This window comes from Embiotoca jacksoni, unplaced genomic scaffold, assembly GCF_022577435.1.
Source record: "Embiotoca jacksoni isolate LCO1_2020_lvr unplaced genomic scaffold, fEmbJac1.0.p SCAF_14, whole genome shotgun sequence".
Classification (NCBI taxonomy): Eukaryota; Metazoa; Chordata; class Actinopteri; family Embiotocidae; genus Embiotoca; species Embiotoca jacksoni.
Window position 1 is genome coordinate 15,578,701 of NW_027185274.1, and position 24,417 is coordinate 15,603,117.

Consider the following 24,417-nt stretch of genomic DNA (forward strand, 5'->3'; position numbering starts at 1 on the left):
TCTTTGGCCACAAAGTCAGGAGTCACACCGAAGTCAACTTGGAAACCTTATATTAGAGAATAACAAGAATAACTGCAGGTCACAGACGACAGTGTTGTGCATCAGCTGCAGGTCTGGAGTGACTTTTTTTTTTTTCTTCTTCTTCTTCAAGGAATCAATAATATCGCTGACGTTTAAATGTCTTTTACAATGAAACACTGGGTGGGTGGGGGGGGAGGGGGGGGGAAAACAAAAACAGTCTCTACAAATGGAATGGATGAACCACCGTTGATTGATCAGCTGTAATATCTGCATCAGTCAGCAACGTGGTCCAAAGTTTTGTCGCGCGTCCTGTGCAAAGCTGTTCGTGATTAGGAGGCACCTGAGGAATTTCGCGTCGCAGGCAAAGGTGGGACTGTTCCGCCTCGTGAGCACGCGGTGTGCGCACTCCTGTCTCCATATCGCCTGGACTCTTCAATGAATCCTGCTGCTCCACGAGGCAGACATGCGTTTCGGAACGCGCACGAGCAGCGAAGAAAAAGCTCCGAATATGCACGCCGATCACCATCAAATGACACCGATCACGTGCTGTCATATTTAGCTCGTCTGGATCTAAAAAAAAATTGATTCCGAGCGGAAGCTTTGTTCGCGCACCCGGAGTGACTTGTAAACACGCGCAACTCCCAGCCTGTTTGCGTTTGCACCCCGCGCGGTCAGTAGCTGGGGACGCACGTTGTAAAATGAGGTTGGGAAGCGTAATTTTATTCGTCGCTCTCTGCTCATTTAGCGCTTATTATATTTATGAACCCATTCCTGAGGAGATTGAAGAGAGATGGAAACTCATGGTGACCAACTGTTTCTTCAGAAGTCTCAGCAACCTGGTAAGGAAAATTTTTTTTTTTAAAAATAAAATAAATGATCTTGCCGACTATCTTCCCATTTACTGTAGGTCTGCTGGTAATCTACTGATAGACACTTTGGAGATAAAGCTCCGTGGCTCTTTGGCATTGCGGGTATACGTGCACATATTTCGTATACCGGTTCAATATATGGTGAGGTAATTTAGGCATGTGTTAAAAGAGTCTTAACAACATTGCAAAATTAATTTGCCCTTGTTTGTTCTCTCTGAGCAGATAAGGATGCAGGTTAAACGTTTATTGATTTTGCTGATGTAGATATACATGCTGGCTACATCAGATTATGTCAGATGCTAATCCATGTGTTCTTTAGTCCTGCTCACCTGTTCTAATAATAGAACCTATTAAGGAAACTGGCTTCTGTTTATTGGCCTGTTTATGGGCGTTGGACGCCTGGTTTACTGTAGCTCATTGTGCTACAACTAATTGAACCTTTTTTATTTATTTATTTATAGGTTTTAAACACGATTTTTGTGGTTGTAACCGAATTTAATAGCAGTATAACATTAAAGAGCAGTGGCTTTATTTTGCAAAATCTTTGTCTCTATTGAAAGTTCAACATAACCTTCTTGGTCCATCTAATTTAGAACATGTTACAGTAGTTTGAATACTGCAGGTATATGTATCGAGAAAATATTTCGGATTTGATAGAAGTGACAGAGCAGACTGTTGCCTTTAACAGTACAGAGTAATATTGTGTGTGATGTAGGGTGGATAGTATTTTAGTTTGAAAAGACTAATTATGTCGACTCAAAATAGTTTGGGTATGAAAATTATAAAGAAGTTTACAAAGGAATTATCTTTGTCATTGTTATTATTATGTAACACGCACCAAAAGCTGTAAACACTGAGGCTGCATTGTCCAGTTATTGAGCTAAATTTGAGTTTGCCAGGCACAAATTATTGTCCAATTACAAAAATGTATGTTTATAATAGGTTTCTCTTGGATGCATGTGGACATTAATATAAAATGTTATTTCCTCTTTTTAAAGCCAAATTTGTAACATTTTTAAATGAATTTAATTCTGAATGTTTTTATGGGATGCTACAGTAATCAGGTTTTTTTTTTTTAAGCCATTTTTATTCCAGCATTTGACATCACATCAGTTTTGTTCTTTGAAAGGGCAAAACTTTGAATGCTCAGGTCTTTTTCTTTCAGACTGATAAGTGCCTGATGGGACTGGGAGTGTGCATGTCTCTGATGACTTTGTTGTATAGTTGCAGCAGAAGGGCATCAGCTGATTAGCCTGACGCCAGCCACTGCGTCAGCAGAGAATATGTAGTTGCAGTATATTGTATCTTTTAATTGTCCTCTAAAGAAATACCTCGAGGCATCTGTTGACATTTTCCCAGGCAACATTCATGTAACTCTTAGTTCCCCTCTCTCCCTCTGTGACACATAGTCCTTTCTGTTTTGAATATTATTAACTTTACTATGGCTTTATTATAGGTACAAGAGGTAATAATGATGACATGCGGTTTGACAAACAATGCTAATTTCTGTAATATGTCTGTCTGTTTCCTAATGCCGTCTCTCTATTTACATTTCCAGGCAGACCTCAGTGAATTACTGGGGCTGAAGGATTACATGGGGGTAATGTACGTCATTACCCTGGTAGAAAAGATAGTACCTGTGTCTGACGAGCATGTCATAGTGACAGAGGCAAAGTTTGATGGAGTGGAGGTGGTGCTGTACCAGCCGAAGCACCGGGGTGGCCACACTGATCTCAGGAGAGCTGTCATCTACCTGCATGGTGGAGGATGGTGTCTGGGGAGTTCCCGTAAGTTGACGGGTTGGCCTGTCTTCTCCTTTAACACATTCAATTATGACTCTGGGACTCAAAAGGGTGAATGGAAAGATAAATGGATGGATAATGCATATTATTGTTTTACGTTCATCACACAGCAATCTCATTATTACTTGCAGAAATGACTCTGAAAATTCACTATTCGATTGATGTGACAAATAACATATCGGCTTCATATTGACTCGCAGTGACAGCTCTTATGACAGGATGATGAATAATGAATAAAATAGCTGACACTCGACACAAAGCTTCCACAGTTTCCTGAGGAAATAACACACCGTCTGCTGGGGCGGTGGAAACCTCAGAGGGTGGTAACTCTTGCTGATCCAAAACGTAAAGACATGACATGCAGTTTGACACATCTCATGCTGTTCTTGCAATCTGTTGAACGGGTGTAACAAATACAGTAAAATGGGTATTTTCAGGAAGTACTGCTGTGCTACATGGCAAATTCATCTCTCATACTGAAGCGTCACATCCATGTGAGGTGATGTGTGATGTCAGGAATAAATGGATCCTTTATTGCAGAGGATAGTGTTGCTTTAGAATCTCTCTTCTGATCTGTGTTTGTCTTGTTTATTCAGGAATGAGTCCGTACGATCTCCTGGCCAGAAAGATTGTCACTGAACTCGATGCAGTGGTTCTTTCTGTCGAGTAAGTATTTCATATTTTAGTCAGCTATGACCAGCTTCTGAAATAAACTGCTGTGTGAAAAATGATGACTTGCCCACAAGCAAGAAGTTAAAAGTACTGTAGGAGCGGGATATACTGCAAGTCCATTATTTGGCTACAAAGTCCCTGTTTTATTGGTATTATTGATAGTTCAATCTTACTGTTTCCCCCACTCGTTCTTGCTGTCTCACACATTTTGTTGTTGTCATATATGCCTGTCCTCCCTCATTAGTCACACCCTAGATCAAAGTGACAATGCAGCAGGGTGAAGCTAACAGGTTTTCATTTGGGACTTGCCCTGTCACAGCTTCACTCACTGTTGTTTTTTGGCACGTCCGGCTCTTAACTTTGCTTCACAGTACCGGAACTTTCTTTTGCCAATACTGCCTTTATCCTATTTTTTTTCAGCTTCTCTGTCAAAAAGGGAAAGTTTTTCTGCTTTTTTAAATGTATTTTGTCATGAAGTCATGCTCTCTTTTTGTGTGTGTATATAAAGTGTTTTTTCTTGTTGACAGTGAGATTTTGACAGTTTGAGTTTGCCTTGTCTGCCTAATCTGAATTCCTGTCTGCATTTGCTGGGGGTTCAATGAGTATTTAGCATTTCACATTCTCAGGATCAGTCATGTGAAACATTTGGCTTGTAGTTTAAAATACTTGTAGAGATGACACCAGCAGAGCATGGGTCAGTGTGAGAAAAGAAATTTGAAATTCAAGTGAATGTATAGAGTTTATTTCTGTAGTGAAGGAGTGATTTTGGAGCAGCTGCTGTAACACTTAAAATGAGGAATATTTTGAGTTAATTTTTTTGGATGTAAATTCAATTACAAAGATATTTCATACATGAAATGGTTTGGAAAGAAATTACCTGAAAAAAAAATCAGCAAATTCATTTATAGTTTTCTTGATTCAATTTTCCAAAACAAAACCTATTTTGTTTGCCTTTTATTAGTGTAGTTAGATTGTAGGTTTATATTACCAGAAGATCATTTTTAAAATAGGTATTTTTTATTGTTTTACCACATCTTTTTTTAGTGTGCACCTGTCAGTTGCTGTAAATGTCTAAAAAGATTATTTTTGGCAACAGAGGAAATAGATTTATGATTTTGAAAATGTTTTGTCTAGATTCTAAAGGTAATAAATAATTGTGTGATAATACTCTACTGACCAACGACATAAAAAAAACAAGACCTGTTTGGACTTGTTTCAACAAACTAATTTAGGTAAGACTTTGGCCAGTCAGAATTACATTTTGTAATTACAGTCTGTGAACTGAATGCACATATTTGTGTTTGCGATCTGTTGTCCCATTGAAAATGTCATCATGTTCATCACTCACTTACATTTTATTCAAAGCACCTGACCTTCAAAGCTCATGTTTATTTATTACGAAGATTTAATCTGCTTCGTTCTGATTTTTCAGGTACCGCCTCGCTCCTGCTCATCACTTCCCTGTCCCATATGAGGATGTATATCATGTGGTCAAACACTTCCTCCAGAAGGGGGTGCTGGCCCGGTACTCTGTGGATCCAGGCCGCATAGCCGTGTCTGGGGATAGTGCTGGGGGGAACCTGGCAGCTGCAGTCTCCCAGCAGGTACTGAATCTATTTTTTCTTTATAGTGTCAGCTCTGTTTTTCTGGTTCACGTGTGAAGACTTTCTGAAGAGATGGAGCAAGGATAAAGAGACAGTATACCATAAATATTTTGATATTACCCTGCACCACGAGAACATCTGTTCATTGTTGGGTCTGGGGTGACCAACTGTGATCTTCTTTTTTGAATAACTTTGTCTTACACATCTCAGCCAACTTTTCTGCAGCAACTACATGTATTTTAAGCCGATATGAATTCACATATATTACTGTAAAAAGAGCAGTAAAAGGAGACAAAATTGTCAAAGGCCAGTTACAATTGAAAAACAGCTCTCACAAGATTTAGCCAGTTGTATAATTTTGCCAAGGGCACTTTAGCTGTGAATGTTGAGGGACAAGAAAGTGTTGTTCATTCATGCAATCTGGCCACAGTTTTTTTTCATCTTGTCCAAAGAACCGAACTGGCAACCTTTTGGTCCCAACCACTTTTCACCCTCCAGGCCACAGCCACTCCTTGTTATGGGGTTGTGCAATATAGCCAAGGCTTTGGGCAATTAACAGGACTGCACTTGGCAATGCAGACTTTATTAGGATTATGGAATCACTAAGTGTCTTTAACATTGATGGGCAGCTTGATGATGCTTAACCCACAGTAAGAGGAATTGTCTTGACCTCAGCCTGTGGAACTGAACAGAAATACTTGCCTTCAAAGTATTTGGAATCTGAGTCAAAATATCTTCTTTAGAGTGGAGTGGCTTGTGAGGTTGTTGGAATGAGCTGAGTGAATATAAAGCAGTGTTGGAAGAATAGGTCTCCACTTTAAACTGAGAGACAATGCCTTTCCAAGACTCCAGATGACACAGCGAAGATTAAAACGTCCTTTTCTTTTTGGCAGAAAAGCTCTAAAACTGCATTAACACAGTGAATTCTGTATGCAATACACCTTCCTGGTGAAGGTGATATGTGGCCCGCTGCATCCCCACCATGCTGACGGATGGTTTCTCGCAATGACACCAACAATATTTATCGGAGACTGTAGATTAAAGCACCAAATGAAACCATGACATCATGCCAAGTCATAAAGTTGAAGTAGCTTTTATAATTGGTCATATAATATCAGTGCCAAAACACAGCAGTCAGGCTTCCATTTAAGACATCAATTTAGAGGGAATTGCCTGCTTGAAATTACAGCAGATTAAAAGTGAGGTGAAATCAGGGGCACTTGTTCCTACTGTAGGTAGTCCGGCTACTGGAGAAGAAAACTATAAAAGTTTTTCTGCAGTGCGATGGGCAGCAGGTACATGAACACATAAAATGAAGGCTCAGAGAATAAGCCTTACCAAGGCAAGTAGTTCTCCAGAAGATCTCCTTGGAATTTAATTTCGTAGTAGTGATGTAGGTTTAGGTTGTTCTTCTCATATATCCTCCAGCTTTAGCACAGTTCACACAGTACATAAATAATATACAAATAAAGACTGGACTCTCCCATCTCCAGCACCATAAACACATATCGTTCGCTTGGTAACTGACTGAGTTATTAAAGTTTGACCATCGGTTGGTCAATTGCTATGGCCGGCTGAAGTAACACCACTAGTCGGTTAAATGCTACTACTATCTGTTTAGAATAAAAAGTTAATCTCATGTTTGTAACCACCTCGACCAGTTAAGGTTTCAGTCGCAATAGTGGAAGCTGAGAAGCTCAGACATCCGTTACCTCAACTTCCTCTAGTTTGTTCCAAAGGGTCCCGAACCGCTTTGTGATCTTATTTTCACAGTCATTATGCAAAGTTCATAGTCATAGGTGAGGGTAGGAATGCAGACTCATTGGTAAACAGAGAACTTCTCCTAATGGCTCAGTTCCCTCTTCACCACTACAGTCTGTTACAGTGGCTGCATTAAAAGTCCTTGTTTCAAATGAAAAGCCTCCCAGTGTTTCAAACATGTTCCAGCCATATACTAAGTTTTGATCCTGTCTTCTTGAGCAACTGCAATATCAACCTAAGAATCTAGAATTTCTTTACAGGCCTCAGCATGATCTTTCATCTCATAAGACACCCAGTCTGCCACTGCTTCGTATTGTCAGATGTGACCCATGACAATCCACCCTAATGCGTCATGGTTGACTCCCATAGATGAAAGGTTTATGTCTTTTGCTTTCCTTTGTCAGATTTCCCAGAAGGTCAGCCAAAGTACCTCTCAGACCGAAAACACAGAATTGGTTGCCAGCTCAGAGATATATTTCCTGTAACTTCTGGTGCATAGTAGTATGATACATTCTGCTACTGAAAAATTTATGACACATCCACTGTTTTCACGTGGTCTTCAAGGGGCAGTAATGCATAAGGACAGTTTCCATTGCTGCTTTATTAATATTTTATTCTTTTGAAACACATTCTTACCTAATACAAGTGATGTTCTTACTTTTGGAGGATGTCGGAAACTATCCTTTTGTTTTATTCAATGGCCATACAATCAGAAAATATGCTTTAAGTTTCAGTGGGTAGGATTTAGGGGGATTTAATGGCAAATATGAAATGCAATTTTAAAAACTATGTATTCATTAGTTTATAATCACTTAAACCTAAGAATTGTTTTTTGTTACCTTAGAATTAGGCCTTCCTAGGTAGCGTGTCCTTTTCCACTCAGTGAACGTCAAACCACAAACTTGCTCTACAGCATTAGTCTCAAACCTTTTTTCCTCTGAAAGCTACTTTGATTAAAATGTTAGTGTCCGAGTGCTACATGACTATCTCTAACATTTATTCACATAGCTGTACTCCACCAAACCAGCTAAATAAGCTTCTTTTCTGTGAACAATAATAGATTGATACTCAACACACACATACTCAACACACTCACAAGTTAAGTTTGTTGGAAAAACATTTTCTGAGCAGCACTGCAATTCCTGGTATTAATTAATTTAACTGCAGGAATTTCAACAGATCATCGAAGAAAAAGACAAATGGGGAACAGTGAGGTGAAGCAATTTTCCCTATTACCCATGACTGCTACTTTTAATCGGATGATGTTGGTTTACTTATGAACGCTGTCTGCTCATATTTCATCAAGTTGAGAAATACCCAGTATGCTCAATATTCTTTCAACAGAGTTCATTCTCTCTCTGTTTGTCTTAACAGTTACTAAAGGAGCCTGGAGAGCATGTTCAGATAAAAGCCCAAGCACTCATCTACCCCGTGCTGCAGGCTCTGGACCTGAACACACCTTCCTATCAGCAGAATCAGGACATGCCCATCCTGCCCCGCACTCTTATGGTGCGATTCTGGAGTGAGTACTTCACTAGTGACAAGGCCCTCTTCAGAGCCATGATGGCCAACACCCACAACAACCCCGAGTCTTCCAGCCTGCTGAAGTTTGTCAACTGGAGCGCCTTTCTGCCAGAAACATACCAGAGAAAATACAACTACAGTGCCCCTGCTGTGGTGCAGGGAGCTGGAGGGAAGGCTGTTGGAATGGATGGACCATCTCGATCTTTTGCTGACCCCAGAGCATCACCCCTGCTGGTTCCAGACTCGGCCTTGCGCTCTCTTCCCAAGGCTTACATTCTGACATGTGAGTATGATGTTCTCCGAGATGATGGGATCATGTATGCCACACGGCTCCGTGCTGCTGGTGTTAAGGTGACACATGAACACTATGACACAGGATTTCACGGAGCAGTGATGTTCACTGTGTGGCCAACCGACTTCCTGATTGCACGTCGCATGACAGACAACTACATAAAATGGCTCAAGGAAAACTTGTAAAAACACTTGACTCTCAATACTTATTCCAGTTTTCCACACGATGCACCAGTGGTGGGTTCAGTGGGAAATTTTCCTTTCTGGTGTTTAACTTTTTGTGGTGTATTTCTTTTGCGTTGGTCATGCTATTTTTGTGTAAATATATTAATTTAATCTCTTTTTCCTTTTGCTCAAGGACCTGCTATCTGATCTTATGTCCATTGCACCAACATTGGTATTATTAGGTTGTAACGGAAACCACTGAAATATGTGCTATCCCATTAGGGGTTTAAAGAATCCAGTATTAGTTTTGGCAAAACGGGAAAGACCGTTCACAATGGCCTGTTTGTCCAAAGGTAACATTTATCATAGAGCACTGGTCATGCTGAAACCCAACATTGTTTTGATGTGTTTTCAAAACCATAACTTGTCTTCAAGAGTTTCTGACCCTACAATAGAGGTTGGCAAGTAGTATTCTGTTAAAAACAGTGAAACAGTTTTACCCAAAGAAATCTCATCTAGTCATCTGAAAAGCGTTGGCTCTCTTTTCGGTTTCTATAAAAAAACAATGTACCATTTTTATTGGTACATTTCTTATTTACTTTAAAGAACCTCCACGTTATGGCTACATACAATTGAATTTGACAATCCACTTTCCAAACAACATATTTGTATTAATTAGACCATGCTGTAACCAACAAACATGCTTTACACCCTGCATGCACATTTTTCTGATTAAGCTTCGATGTGATGTAGAAATATGGCAAAGAGGGAAACTGGGAATTATTCATGTGGAGCCTTAGTCTTTACAGAACATCGCAAGTTGCAGAGTTCCCATGATAAGATTCATAGGCTGTATGCAAGTACGTGCGTGCTCTGACTTTTCTTTGTCTAAATACCATGTTATAGTAGTGTCTGCAACATGTCCTCATACCAAATTGGCAAGTCTATCATTAACTTGTGTCATAAAATGGGACATAACTGGGTGAAAGTCCCGTGTTTGATCCATCCAACCGACACGCCCTACGCCGGCTTTGTCACGCTTCATCACCTGACTTCCTCCTTTGCTCCCATCATAACTACCACGGCCACTAAAGGTCGCGATAAATGTGAATGTAAGTCGTATTAAGCTGCTTGCACAGACGACCTATACGGCCGTGTTTCAGGGGCGGGTTGTCCGGTATGAGTAAAGAGCTTTACAAACGGTAACCCAAAAAGCACTCTCATTTGGGAACAAGAGTAATGGTCATTGAATCATAAGTTTGACCTCCGTCATGTTAGCGATAATAAGCTTGTTCTGCTTCCAATGTACACTTGTCTTTGCTAAAGTAGGCAATGACACAAATGCTGGAGCTTTTCGAGGCAGTTGCCAGTTTAAGACCAACGGCCAGTGTGATGGTGAATATTGTAAATTCGAATTGTCTTTAGACAGTAGATTACATGACTGGCAATTTGACTGTATGCTTATCTCTTGTTTGTGTATTTATGACTGCAAGTTGTTGTCTCCGTTAACGTTTAGTCCCTGACCTGTGCTTGAACACCACTAAGCAGAAATGATGCTGCCTTTTTTAATTTTTTTCCCCTGATGCCCTATAATCATTTCTTTGAAACCATGTCACTACTATTTGTCTGTGTGTGGGTGTCATCATGCTTTGAGATTTATGCAAATGAGATGGCTACTAAATAGAAAACATGTTCTCTACTTATGCTTTATTATTCAAAAACAGTTACAATTGATATGAAACAGCTGAAAGTCTCAGCTTTTAGGCATCCCATTGTTTGAATGTCACTTGTAGTGTTATTGTTTTTTTTTTTTACCAGTTATAAAGAAAATATGGTGTCACATAAAGAATGTAACTTTTAAAATAAGCTTTAAAAAGATACATGGTTCTTTTGCTTCAACACTTCTACATTCTCAATTGTAAATATGATTATTCCTATTTTTTTCTTGGTTTCCCTGTTGGAGAGCATCATTTTTCATTTTGATGTTTTATGACAATAAAATGACTGATCTTTCACTATCAATAAATTGTACTTTGTGTGCCATCACAAATCATGTGAGGACAGAGAGACATGCTACAAGAGAAAGGAAAGATGGACAGAAGTGTCCTGTTTTGGTACATGATATTACAGCACATTACATTACACACACCGTGCTATGCTGAGAGGAATATAGACTGTTTCAGATGCACCAAATCCAGTTGGCGTCCCTGTTGGATCTTGTTTACTGTTCGTAAAGCTGAGGGCGAGCACAGTAATCTGCAAACATAATGCACACTGTGTTCACAATCTACCTGTTAAATCCACTAAACACACCTACACAGCTTTTACACAAGAAGTTGAAAAAATACAAGGGTTTATTTTTTTATTTTTTTTATTGCAGAGAGGATGATTCATATGTGTGAATAAACCATTTATACAAAAGAATGATTCAAATAGGGCAGCCTTGTTCACCAGGACACATTAAACAAAATACTCCATGCCTCCAGGGTGCAGAGTGGACTATGTGTTACACTTTGCGAGTCATATTTTTTTTTTTTTTTTTTATCCCGGCTTTGTGTGCATGCAGGCACTCTACATGTATATGCACCTATTTATCCCTCTGTGGATGAAAAATGCATCATATAAATTCCTTCTCACCAGTGGAGGGCTAATAACCGTAACGTCAAATGGATTATGACTCATCAGTCATTAAAGTGTTAACGTGGAGTAGTATTGTACGGATTATATTCACATGCCGTATACAGTATGTGTTCTGTTCATGCACAGACATGTGAGAAAGAGTGTGCACATTGATCTTGCAAATATGAAGGCCAGTGAGGACTCTATTTTCTGTATTAATTTAGAGTCTCAGACAAATTTTATATTGACTCGTTCCAGAATAAAAACTTTGCTTAAGAAACCATTAATTGAACATATATTAATCATCCTAAAAGCAAGAATAAACACTGTGTGCCCTATAAAGCCCTTGTTGCTCCCATATGTTTCCACATTGGCATTAATAATGTGCCATCTCATCTTGCCTCTGTGGTATGGTTGTCTGAAATGCAATATTCCTAAAGTATTATTAGAATTAGAAATCACATGACACTGTATATCATTACAAGCATCATGTTTTGAATTCGACCTTGCATACTTACCCGTTCTTTCTTGTTGGCTCTGTGCCAGTACTACTACTCTGGTTTTAATATGAAGCTTCAAATGCACACTGGACACGATCCAATATTTCGTCTCTGTTTCTTTTCTTTGCTCATTCCAGGAGAGAATCCAAACTAAATGAAATGATGGATCCAGTATGTTGTTATTAATCATCACAGACAGAAAGCATGAGATCCTGTTTGTGGCATCAAAGCCTTGTTGAGTTAAATGTGTTTAATGGGGATGCAGAGCTTTAGTTATCACTAGGGCTGCCCCCAAATGTCGGACCAAACGTTAGTCAATGAGAATTACCATTAGTCTGTTAGTCATACTCTCTTTACCACCTCGATAGGCAGTAGAGGTAGCAGTGGATGAGGAGACTATATAAACATCATGAAATAAATGGGTTCCCCTGCCAAGACTTCACAGCCTCTGCTATGTATTTGTGCCATACAGGGATAGGCAATGGAAGAAAAACAATTTGCTGTCACCACCCGATTTGACCAGCTCAGTGAAATAAACTGGTTCAATTAGTCTGGACTTTGGTCCGTATAGGTTAACACGATACAATTGCATTCAGAAGATGCATCTTGTCAGAGATGTTGTACCCAATGGTTTTAGATGTCAGACAGACCAGCGTGTGGGATCATTTGGACCTGGTGCTGGAGTTTGTGTAAAGTTCTTAAGCACTGTAATTTACTGTATGTTTGTTTAGCAAAAACATCCATTGACACGCATATTATTGTAAACTGACAGTAATGTGCTGCTTACACATCAGCCAAATCCAAATTCTTTGATTCTCTATTCTATAAAGTTCTGACACTATTCGGGAAATTCACAAGAAGTTTTTTTTTTTTTTTTTTTTTTTGGTAGAAAGCACAGTGGAGCTTCTCAAAATGAGAATAAAAAAACGTGCCTATTACTCAAGGTCAAAATATATGGTGCCGCTTACTCAGCAAGCTTGGATCACTTAAACCCTTAAGAAGCTGTTTTCTTTGACTGATCTTCAGGACGTTCACAGAATCTCCTTGTAGTGTCAAGGATAACAAATAAGCTTTTTCAATGTTTTAATAAAATATCCAATTTCAGACTTTGTAGTTATGAACAATATTAATGTTGAGGAGAAAAAAATGAAACAAAAGTTCTCAGAAATATCCACAGAAATGCAGCCATACACATTTCATATTACACTGCAAAATTGCTGAGAAAAACATCCACCCGACTTTAGGATTTCAATCATTTCAATTAATTCTGATTCAAAGTGTAAAAGTAAAAATATTTTAATCAAACAACAGATTATTATGTGCATACAGAATATGTAACCTTTCACTTTGTGACTTCTCCATAACACTCAGCTCAACTCAGCAGAGATGATGTCACAGTATTGTAGAGATCTTACACATGTGTTAAGCTCTGGCAGACAATAAGCACTTTTTCTTATCTTTTCATATCACTGTTGTGGCAACGAAATTCATATTCAACAGTTTTTATTCACATAGTCCTTCTGTAACTGACTAGAGTGTGAATGCTAAGCTCCACTGCCTTGCATTAAGAATGGTGTTGAGTTCTGGTGTTCAGTGACTTTTTTTTTTAAAACATTGTGAAACATTATGACAGAAAAAGAAATGCATCAATACCACATTTATAAAATGTCTCTTATTTTTTTCACCGATCTTTAAACTTTCCATAATGATATAAGAGCAGACAATAATATATTATATAGTACGATATTGACTGAAAATGCACAGACATCCCTAATACACTAGTGACAATGACAAAGCACGCTCCTCCGGTCTCATCAATTCCAACTATAGATATGAATGCTTATTCAGCATATAGAAACAGCAAACTATTTTCAGATACAGTACAGTGGCATGCATCTGCTTAGACTAAAATATAACTTTGTCTTAGTTCTATTTTAAAAAATAATGTTTTTATCACTTTATAATCGTGTGGTATGTAATACAACAAAATATACATCAATATCATTAACAGGAATACAAACATTTTCTGCTAAGGCAAAGATGTCATGCAGTGATAATAGTGAAAGACAATACAAATTGAAAATATCAAACAATTGAAACACAAAATTAAAAAAAAGCATACATTTGTAAAGATAGAGCTGATTTACGTGTGGATGTATTATGCTGATGTTAGGTTAGGTTAGGTTAGGTTAGGTTAGGTAGTTACTTTATTAATCCCCGAGGGGAAATTTTTTTGATGTGTGTCTCTGTGCACATGTGCAGCAATCTTGTGTTTCTCAGGCTGGTTCTGTCTTTCTGACAAGTTTCCTGACATGAGAAAATAGGAGCTCTCTGAACTTGTCACCCATGAGGAAGTAGAAGACCGGGTTGATAACACTGTGCAAGAAGGCCAGCGGTCGGGTCAAGATATACAGCGCCTCTATGTACATCATTGTACACAGCTGCAGCCCGGCCCAGGACTGGCGAGATGCTATTCTGACATTTCTCAGCACGTGGTAGGGAGTGTAGAGAACCAGAAACATGGCTGCGGCTGAAATGGCAATCCGGAGAGGCCGTTTGTACGACGTTGTCCTGCGCGGTAGAGCCCTTTCCTGGACATACAGCAGATGTGCAATTTGCTGGGAAAAAACACAAAGTCCCAGCAGAGGGAGAATGTAACCAGTCACGGTTAGCCCCATGCTGTAGCCTAATACATTGACATCTCCTTTTAGGCTGGCAAAATCCTGGCACCGACTCCAATTCTCTCTCTGTAGGTCCTGAACCATCAGTGCTATCATTGGGGCAACTTGCACATTGACAGCCAGCCAGCTGATCCCCGACATGAACATGGCTGTTCGGGGCCTCAGCAGGTAGTGGTTCCTGCTAGGATGTTTTATGAGCAGGAATCGGTCCATGCTGAGCCAAACCATAAAGAGAATGGAGGAGTAAAGATTGACGTGCAGGACATAGCGGTTGATAACACAAGCAACGGGGCTGGTTTCCGATTGCTCGTTTGAATAGAGGTAGGCGAGGCGTGGCAGTGTGCAGAGGAAAATCAGGTCAGAGACTGCCAGGTTGAAGAGGTAAATATTGTAGCTCTGCCACTGCGGCAAACAAAATATATAGCCGAGCACAACCAAAAGGTTGCCAGGGAAACCAATACTGAACTCGATTGCGTAAAATGGTGACAAGTAATACTTCTCCAGCATGTCATCTATCTGTGTACAGTTGTGTGCCTAGCAAGACGGGAGAGAAAATAGAAAAGAGAAGGGGAGGGAAGTGTGTTGTGGGAGGGGAAGGGGGGGGGGGGACAAAAGAGGGGGGGTGACATCAGGTAAGAATGGATTCAAACAAAATCTTAAGGCCTGAATTGATCAATTTGAAGGACATTTCCCAGTAACAGATTTCGAGCTATTTTTCAATTCAGAGCTAACCACATTCAACACAGCATACAGAGCGTATTTGTTCGGAAAAGACTTACCATCGTGCTGTTGTTATGGTAGTTTCTGATCACATGAAGAAGGAATGCGACCCCGAGCAGGTGCAGCCGCTATCCGCACACTGGATACAGTAAACACAGAGTGATGAGTGAACTGGTGCCGTTAATATGACATGGCTGTTTCACTTGCGCTTTTATCACAGAGACACTTTTGAATATTTTTTGCATTTACAACAGTCAAACCAAACAAAACCTTGTAGACTTATGGTAATAGCTTATTTATTAAGTCTACGCGTTTGGTCTTGTTATCTTACCGACAATACAGACCAGCTCTGATACAACATTGTGGATATGAATTTCCCCCTTTGTAGTTATCCACATGTTGCTAAATGTCTGAAAAAAAAAACTGTATTTTGCAGCCAGTTATTGGCTTCCCCAACAGTTGTAACAAACTTTGAAGTTGAGCTGTAAGTCTTATTTTCCATTAGTTTGAGATTTTTAGTAACCGCCATCTTGGCTTTTTATCGAGAACAGTCTATGCTGCAAAGACTCAAATCCTTTTGCATTGCTAGATGGCATGTCTATGCATTTGACAGTTTTCACTTCTGTAAAAACAGCAACAATCTGTCAAAGTGACTATGAAATGAAAAGAGCATTAACAGTCCTTCTTCCTTTATTCTAAACTTACAAAATCTACTACTTGTTTTGGTTTGTTTTTTGCAGGTAAAACTGGCTAAAACTACAAGATCACCAAAAAATAAATAATCATAGCATCTTTTGTCGATGTAGAAATGTATAAAGTTCCTACTGTAGTTTAGAGTGTTGCCGTGTCCCCAAGCGATTCATTTTGAGTCTGACTGCTTCTCTGAATTTTAAGGTTGATATAATCTCTCTTTTTGTCCCTATTTGGACTCGGTCAGATGAAAGCCAATCAGTGGCCAACCTGTCCGTCACATCTATCACTTCTTTTCTTAGAAACCAGTTATTTGTGTCCCTTTTACTTAGCCTGTCATTCTCTGCATACTTCTTGAGAATTTCACAAATACTTGCTTGGTGTTAATTTTTTTCAATTTTTTTTTCCCATATCGGTCATCTTGTGTGCGCAACCACATTTATTTCCTCTTTTGTCTCACACGGTCAAATGTTTAACAAGTTTGAAATCAACACATTTCCTCACATCAGTCACTCTTCTAACTTTTGTTTTACCATGTTTAACTATATTTACTACAAATCTGTGACTAAAACAAAACTACGATAAAACAACTTTAAGCATGAACACATATTTATTGTTTTGTATTTTAAATTGTTGTCATTTTTCTACTTTAAATAATTGTTGTGGTCCCTCATGTCTCTGTTTCATGCCCAAAACCTGACGTGAATTCTTTTGGTCTTTTGGCCATGACTCACTGTGGGCCTGAATCGGACCACTTACCAGAGAAGTATTTGGATCCATCCAGGGCAGTCAAGAAATCATTAGACTTTATTGTTACAGCATAGAGCATGGAGCCACATAATTCTATTAAGCCATCTAGAGAACCATTACAGTACTGTCATGTCTGTTTCTATAATACAAAATAGAATATAATGAAACTGTCTAAAACAGCAGTTATGGGCTTTGTATTTGCCCAATGAGAGCCTCTATGGACTGTACAGAACAAGCCTGACTTGGACTAAAGGACTGCAAGACGTTATAAGTATCCTTTTCACTAATTAAACAAAATGTCACTCTTTATCTTAAATACTCCAGCGGGGTCTGTTACCACTCACATGTAAATTAGATATTAACCATGAGAAAACACCTCCTTGGTCAGTCATAAATCTTTTCACATTTTATTAAAATTGATTTTGTTAAAGTCTGAAAGAGTTGGCTGAGTGAACAAATTATAAGTCAAGTTGCATTTGAGCTAAGATAATGAGCTCCAGAGAACTTTTGTTTTAAAGAGCAATTTAAAGCAAAAAGAAAACTTTCTGTGAAGACCCTGAGTGGAAAATATCTTGCTTAATCCTTGTGAGTGGACTAATTTAGTTAAGGAGACAGAACCAACTGAGACAGCCTAAATCCACAGAAGAACTGTGGCAAGGTCTGTCAGGATGCCTGCAACATCCTGTCTGCCGAGTTTCATGAAACACTGTGTACAAATCTTCCTGGGACTATTACTGCTGTTTTAAAGCTTTTTCTCACCAAATATGCATTGTTTTTTGCTGCACTTATAAAGTAAATAAATGATAAATGCAAACAATTGGAATTATTTTTAAAAGCATTCTCACTTTTCTTGTATTGCCTGAAACCTTTGAAGTATTGTATGAATTTGTGATTCAATGCACAACTTCTCTTTTGTGGGTGATTTTACTGGCATTTTTCTATTTATGAGGAGCTGGTTTAAGTAGTGGTGTTCTTTTAAAGACCTTTTCTGCCTCGTTATATGAATCTTTTAATGAGGTAATCATGATTGAGGATGTGGGTTTCTGAACTAATTCCATGCATGCGTGGGAGTTATGCAGTTAAAGCCCAAACTAGATTGTTTGCAGATATGCACTTTAATCTAATCTAATCATTTAAAATTGAACCTAGAAATTGGACAAGCTGATTAAAAGCATGTGAGAAATAAGAAAATGCTCTCTCTCCATCATAAAAGAACATTATTTCATTAAAATTCCTATCATGAGCAAAACACATTCAAATGTTCCTCCTCACAATTCTCTAAGCCTTAAAACTTAAATATGCAGTTAACAAAACAATACCACACTTTTTAATTTTCAATCTATGGTGTCCATTTCCTTTCCTGTGGTTGCATAACTTCCCCTGATCTTGATCATGTTGTTTCTGATATGGAGCCACAGTATATTTTGGCAACAAAGCTTACAATGTTTGTCAGCATTTAGAAAGCACATGATCTACTGCTGAGAGACATGTGAGACATACTTGGTGAAGATTTTTTTTATTTAAATTTTTTTTTTTTTTTTTATACCTTGGCCTGATAAAGTAAGTTGGGTACAATACAATGGGAATGTCCTTAAGAAACCCAGCCTGGGACTGATAGTGGTTTGTTTGGGTTAGTGATTATGGGATGAAGAGTAATCTTCCAGCATTCTTTTGTTTTAATAGAGTTCTGATTTGTTCTAGTGGAGGCCAGCAGTGGGTCAATGACACAAGTCCTTACTTGGAATAGCTTATGTCATAATAGTCTCTAGTTTATATAATTTTCAAAAGATGTGACTGTCTCTGAATGATCAAATGGCCTTTCTCCTGATTACATAAAACAAACGGTCATCCAGGAACAATGTGATCATGATCATCCCATTAGGCACTGCTCTACTGATTACTTCTATTATTAGTTCAATATAGCAGGGTTGTTGTGGTTCAGGCAGTACGATGCGCCTCAAGACTAACATTGAAAACTTTACTTTCAAATATAGCGTTACAGTCAGTGATCGCCATGTACCTTGCTTTTAATTTTATGCTGAATATTCAATATGTAATAGACCTAAAGTATGTTTTTGTTTGTTTTCTGCTAATTGCTAACCTGTTAAATGTGCTAAAGTGTTCTCCGTCTTGTCTGTCTCACCTTATTTGTAACAGTTCAATATATTTTTCTGTCTGGAAGAAAGAAGACTCCGTTGGTTGAATCAGATAATGATGACACAATACAACCGTGTATCCAATATATATAATAATATAATAATAATAATAATAATATAGTTCACTGAAAGTATTTCTATAGCAAGAACCAGAGTGCTCTCTGGTGGCAGATCGAGGCAAATCCGAGTATCAGAGTCTTTACAGTAGCTTGTGCAGGTTTCCCACCAGAAGAGGCCACGTAGTTGATCATGCTGCACACGGAGAGGAGGCTGGAGGTTGTTCTGGTTTGAAGAGGTCAAAGCGACTGCACTTTGGTCTACTTGTTTGGCACTCTTTTCTTTTCTTTCATTATTTTGTTTTAAAAAAATAGATCAATTATATCTACTGTATGCATATTTACTGCATTTGGCAGTTGAACCCTGTTTGCCCTCTCCATTTATAGTAATCTGTGACATCACAGTAGCATAAATACTGAAATACACAGGTTGTGCTGAATAATAATAATAACAGAATCAATTATTTACTTGTACTTTGCAGTAATACATTTTTAACTTTAATATCATAAAAGATCTGATGCAGAAGTAAAGGGGAAACAAACAAAGAATCCACAGGCTTAAAATATTAAAGAGATTTTTTTTTAAATTTTTTATCTTTGTTGTAATATAAATAACTTTCCGAAGTCTTAGGCATCCCCAAGAAGTTAAATCAGAAAGAAACACTCAAAAATCCCATAATTTGCAGACTTTTTTCTGCTTTCCTCATTTGCTGTCAACTCACGATCCCCCATATTTGTCTCGCCACTCTTTGTTAAACTGCTGTATGAAAAGATGCGATTGGATGTTGAACACGGTCGCTGTGAAACACGACAGTCTCCTTCTCACCTGTTTTGTTTATGTCTTTGTGGAGAAGTGAGATGGTTATAAATAGAACCTATGAAAGGATTAATGTTATTGTGGTGCATGTGGTATGTGTTTGTTTAAAATTACTACAGAACAGACTTTACCAAACACATTCCAGAGAAGTGAGACTCAACAGAAAAGGGCATTGTGCAAAATGATGGGACTAACATACAAATAATAAATAGCATATGTATTATAGCAGCGCATTTCATGTGCCAGCCTTAACAGTGGTCACGTGATGTAAATTTAATCCAGCAGAGGGCAGTATTAGCCAAGAGCTCATATAGCTCATATATATATATATAATTGTCCTGCTTTATGATTATGAATTTTTGTTGTTGCAATAAATGAAAAATAAATTTAAAAAAAACATGAATATTTACTTTAGATAAAATGAACTGAAATTAATTCTAAAAGTTAGGAATCAGACGGATAGATGTGGGTCAATACATGACAGTAAATCCTAATTGTTACAGTTAAAATGGAAATAAAGCCCGAAAAAAAGTAGACTGTATGAGGAACATCGAGACGGAGGAGATATAGATAACGGAGCTGGTGACGGATTAAGTTATAAAGGGTGGATCTGCACCAGTCATAACGGGTCTGTGTGTGTGTGTGTGTGTGTGTGTGTGTGTGTGTGTGTGTGTGTGTGTGTGTGTGTGTGTGCGTGTGTGTGAACATGTTGTGAAAAGTAAAACGATGATAAACTGAATCCCTGCTAGTTTCACTTGTGCTCATTCCTGCTTCTCCTCCTGGCACACACAATTAATGCACCCTGATGCACGTACCTGCACACAGACACAATCACACACAGAGAGAGAGAGAGAGAAGGAAAACGAAAGAAAGAAGTGGGTAAGTGGGTGGCCTAAAAGAAACCAAAAATCGTCTCTGCTGATAAAATACGGACACATTAATTGGCCTGACGACGATATATGGGTATTATTTTAAGGTAGATTGTCGTTAAAGTGTGTGTGTGTGTGTGTGTGTGTGTGTGTGTGTGTGTGTGTGTGTGTGTGTGTGTGTGTGTGCGCGCGTGCGCGCGCGTTCTTCATGCTGGCCAATTGTGAGTGAGTGTTCCCATTAGCCCCTGTAGCTCACTTTGCTGTCCTACTTCTGGAAGGTGACACACTTAGAGCCTTATCACTATAACTCTGCACTAATTATCAGCAGGGTTCACATTTGACAGTGAGTTAATTGGATCACAATCTGATTAAGTGTGTGGGCTTATACGCTTTTTTAAATGTCACAGGAAGTGAGAGATTGCATCTTTTTTTACTGCATAATGCTAAGATTGTTGAGGAATATCCAAAAGCATCTCTGCACTCTCTCTACATGATCTTCTTCTTCGATTTGTCCTGTTAGAATCTTCTCTCCCACTGTCCTATCATCCTCTATCATCATGTCAACCTTCTTTCGCACCCTTTTCAACTGTAATTTTTTTTCCACACCTTAAATTCCAGCATGCTCTCATAATGTTCCCTCAAGTGTTTTTCTGAGCAGCTGTCTAACTGACTTCCTCGGAAAGAGGTGAGGGTGAAATCTTCACCTGCTCCTGTCCACTTATTGAGGTCACAGCCAGGATTAGTTATAAAAAAAAAAAACCAGTCTTTAAACTGTTCTTAGAAGGCCCCAGACAGATTCTTGTTTTTGTGTTTCAAATGTGTGTGGTCAATCTGTCCCACATGATAATTAGCTGGGAAAATACAGAACTAGAAAAAAAAACAGCTTTTTTTTCTTTGGCCAATTTGCAGTTTCACTTCAGTGAGACAACCAGTCAGACTCGTGCTGTTTCATCTGTGTGAGAGTCGCTGTCAAATTCAATTCCTCTCTCTTACACTCCTTACTGCTGCAGAGAGAAAATAATATTCAACCCTAACAAGAGAAGTAATGGTTAAACTTACTGTCATTTTTTTAAAAATTCATTATATATTCCCTCTACCACAAATTATAATTCAAACATATTATTAGCTACTGTGTTTCAGATTATTTATTATACGCACAGTATGTAAGAACTGCAGGTCAGTACTTTTTTTTTAGCATGTTTAAAGCCTTTTAGGGAAAAACTTGAATTGGTCACCAGTCAAGATGCAGTTAACATCAACGTCAGTCAAGGTTCATCTATAGTGGCTTTGAAAGAATCCAGCCAAAAAGATGACCCATTATCTGCATCTTCATCCTTCAATCCAAATAAACATGTGTGCCAAATTTAAAGAAATCTCCCCCTCCCCCCCTAAATCCCTCACGTTCACAAGAATGGGATTAACATGACCGTGACCTTTGACCTTCGCCCTACTCAGGTCAATCTTGAGTCCACGTAAATGTTTGTGCCAAATTTGAAGACATTTCCTCAAGTTGATCCTGAGATATAGAGTTCACAATCACGTGTTGAACAGACGCAGGAGCCGGGAACACAACACCTCCGGGCCCAGCTTTCACCAGCGTGGAGGTATCAAAATGTGCCTCTGAAGAAAACTGACAGGCGATAAGCTGACCAGGTAATAAATAAAAGTTACATCAGAGCATTCATTTGGACACATGCAATTAAATAGCCAGGACCGCCATGTTCTTCCCTGTGAAGTCCGGGTCAGTGTGAACCTTGTGCCTCCTGCGTACCTGTTTGTATACTTTGCCTTAAAGCGAATCTATTTCATTTTCAGGCGCGGCAGCTCCGGAGGCTTGTTTTACACACGCTGGCGGTGCACCCTGAGTCAGGCTTTTTCAGCGTTACTGATATGATTGCCTCCGCCGTCTTCTGGGACACATATAAATTCAAAACCACCGTCAGGTCAGCTAACCGTCAGCTCATCGCCGTACGCCGGTCACCGGACACGTTGCAGAGCTAAGACTTCCCCGACTCAGAGCGGTGGCTGATGTCGAACCCTGCCATGTTTTCATTTCAACCTCTTGATAGCCGGCTCTCAGGGTCGGCCAAGCGCAACTAATGTCAAAGCTTTTGCTCTATCCAGACGCTGTAGTGTTGCGTGTTAAGCCCGTGCTAACTCTTACTGCCCCGCTGCCCGAAGCAGATTTTCAGATAATGCGTGGTTAGTGCTTTCTCGTGCGGGGAACTGTCAGAAACGCAGATGCCTGTTATTCATTTTCCTCAACAGTAGCTGAAGTGAACCTTTGCGGCTTTTTCACAAGCGCCGAAACTTGTTCCCCGTATTAATCTGGAGTGGGGGAAAAAGAGGTGTGTGTGTGTGTGTGTGTGTGGGGGGGGCACTCTGAACAGCAACATCTGTGTATGATTTGCCTGCTCATGCTCTGACTTCACATGAACCGCCATCATTCATTTGGCAGGTGGCAGTTGTATGTGTTCTGTGCAGGAGTTGATTTCTAAGCACACGCACACGCACACGCGCGCACACACACACACACACACACACACGACACACATTCAAACACACACTACACACACACACACCTCAGGGTCTTTTCAAAGTCTTCTCTTGTTTCATTACTGGCATCACCAGGTTTTACGGATGTGAACATTACCACACCGCACAGAAAATAATGGCTCTCCTGTTCGGCGTCTCAACTTGATGACATCATACAGCTGCTGATGGGGAACCTGGGAGCTGTGAAACAGGTTATATTATGTAAAGCACATTGTAATGGTTTAGCAATTTGGTGAGACAATAAATCTCTTGTAAACCTATGTGGTGATTGTGCATTGCTCTAAATAGAAAGGGGGCAAAGTGCCCCTCTATAACAGCACATCAGCTCTCGTGTCAGTCCGTTGCTGTAGCTCTTACTCTGCAGCTGTCAGCTGACAGTCAAGTGGCTGACAGGGCTGACGACAGAAAACTTCCCTTCGCAACACTGGCATCAGCTGCTGTTAGCTTTAACTCCATTTCTCTTTTTGTTTTCTCTCCTTTTCCCTTCCCGTCAGGGCTCTTCTTCCTCCTCCCTCCTCAACATAGTTCTCTGAAGTCAGTCTCGTTTTTACTCTCTCACTCTTCACTGTAGTTTCACTCACAAGGAAACAATGTTATGGAGGCTGCTTTTGTCAGCTACAGTGTTTGGACCAGTGGCTTGTCATATCAGCATCTTCCTAATTGGTGTCACACAGTGTCGAGGGACCGGGGCATCTCATTGTACCACAGAGGACGTCACTGAAATCTGCCTCCACGCTAAAGAAAAGAGAGTTTGCAATAGGCGCTTGGAGGGAAAACAATTCTGGAGAGGTGACATCATTTGAAAGTACTTGTCTTTAAAATCTAGCAAGATAAAAAAAAAAAAAAAAAAAAAAAAAAAAAAAATCATAATCCACTAGGATTTGGCACCAAAGTGGAGTTAGCTGAGTTAAAAAAAAAAAAAAAAAAAAAAAAAACGTAACCAATGGCAGTTTCAAATCTAAATATTTCCTAGAACAGGTTTGGAGAAAAATAACCTACCTCTGTGGGGTCGTTGACTTCCTGGTTTGTGTGTGTGTTGGCACCAAATGGCGGGGCTCACTTTACCAACCATTGTCGAAGTTGTCAACAGTTCTCCAAAATAGCACACCCACAGGAATGTGTCCCAGTCTTCCTGGTTTTAAGAAAATAAAGAGAGCAAATACGCAGAGATCATGCCTGGTGGAGCTCACAGGACGAAAAACCCGAACCACTAAGATCCGAAATGTTTGCGCAGTGGTCAAGTCGGGATATCCTGTTTGTTTTTGTTATATGGAGATCCGTTACAGAAATACTG

The 24,417-nt window shown here is 39.3% G+C and overlaps 2 protein-coding genes across 2 annotated transcripts; one reads left to right on the forward strand and one right to left on the reverse strand.

The window, feature by feature from the left end:
• The first annotated feature begins 393 nt into the window (after window positions 1-393).
• aadac (arylacetamide deacetylase) lies at window positions 394-10,747 on the forward strand. The gene is made up of 5 exons (XM_069148237.1): window positions 394-860; window positions 2,449-2,677; window positions 3,289-3,358; window positions 4,797-4,968; window positions 8,104-10,747. The coding sequence occupies exons 1-5, from the start codon at window positions 720-722 to the stop codon at window positions 8,728-8,730; spliced, it is 1,239 nt and encodes a 412-aa protein (XP_069004338.1). The 5' UTR covers window positions 394-719; the 3' UTR covers window positions 8,731-10,747.
• Window positions 10,748-14,002: 3,255 nt separating this feature from the next.
• On the reverse strand, window positions 14,003-24,138 carry LOC138197416 (succinate receptor 1-like). The gene is made up of 3 exons (XM_069148238.1): window positions 24,123-24,138; window positions 15,289-15,368; window positions 14,003-15,043 (listed from the first exon to the last, which is right to left on the reverse strand). The coding sequence occupies exons 2-3, from the start codon at window positions 15,289-15,291 to the stop codon at window positions 14,105-14,107; spliced, it is 942 nt and encodes a 313-aa protein (XP_069004339.1). The 5' UTR covers window positions 15,292-15,368; window positions 24,123-24,138; the 3' UTR covers window positions 14,003-14,104.
• Between the last annotated feature and the right edge of the window lie 279 nt (window positions 24,139-24,417).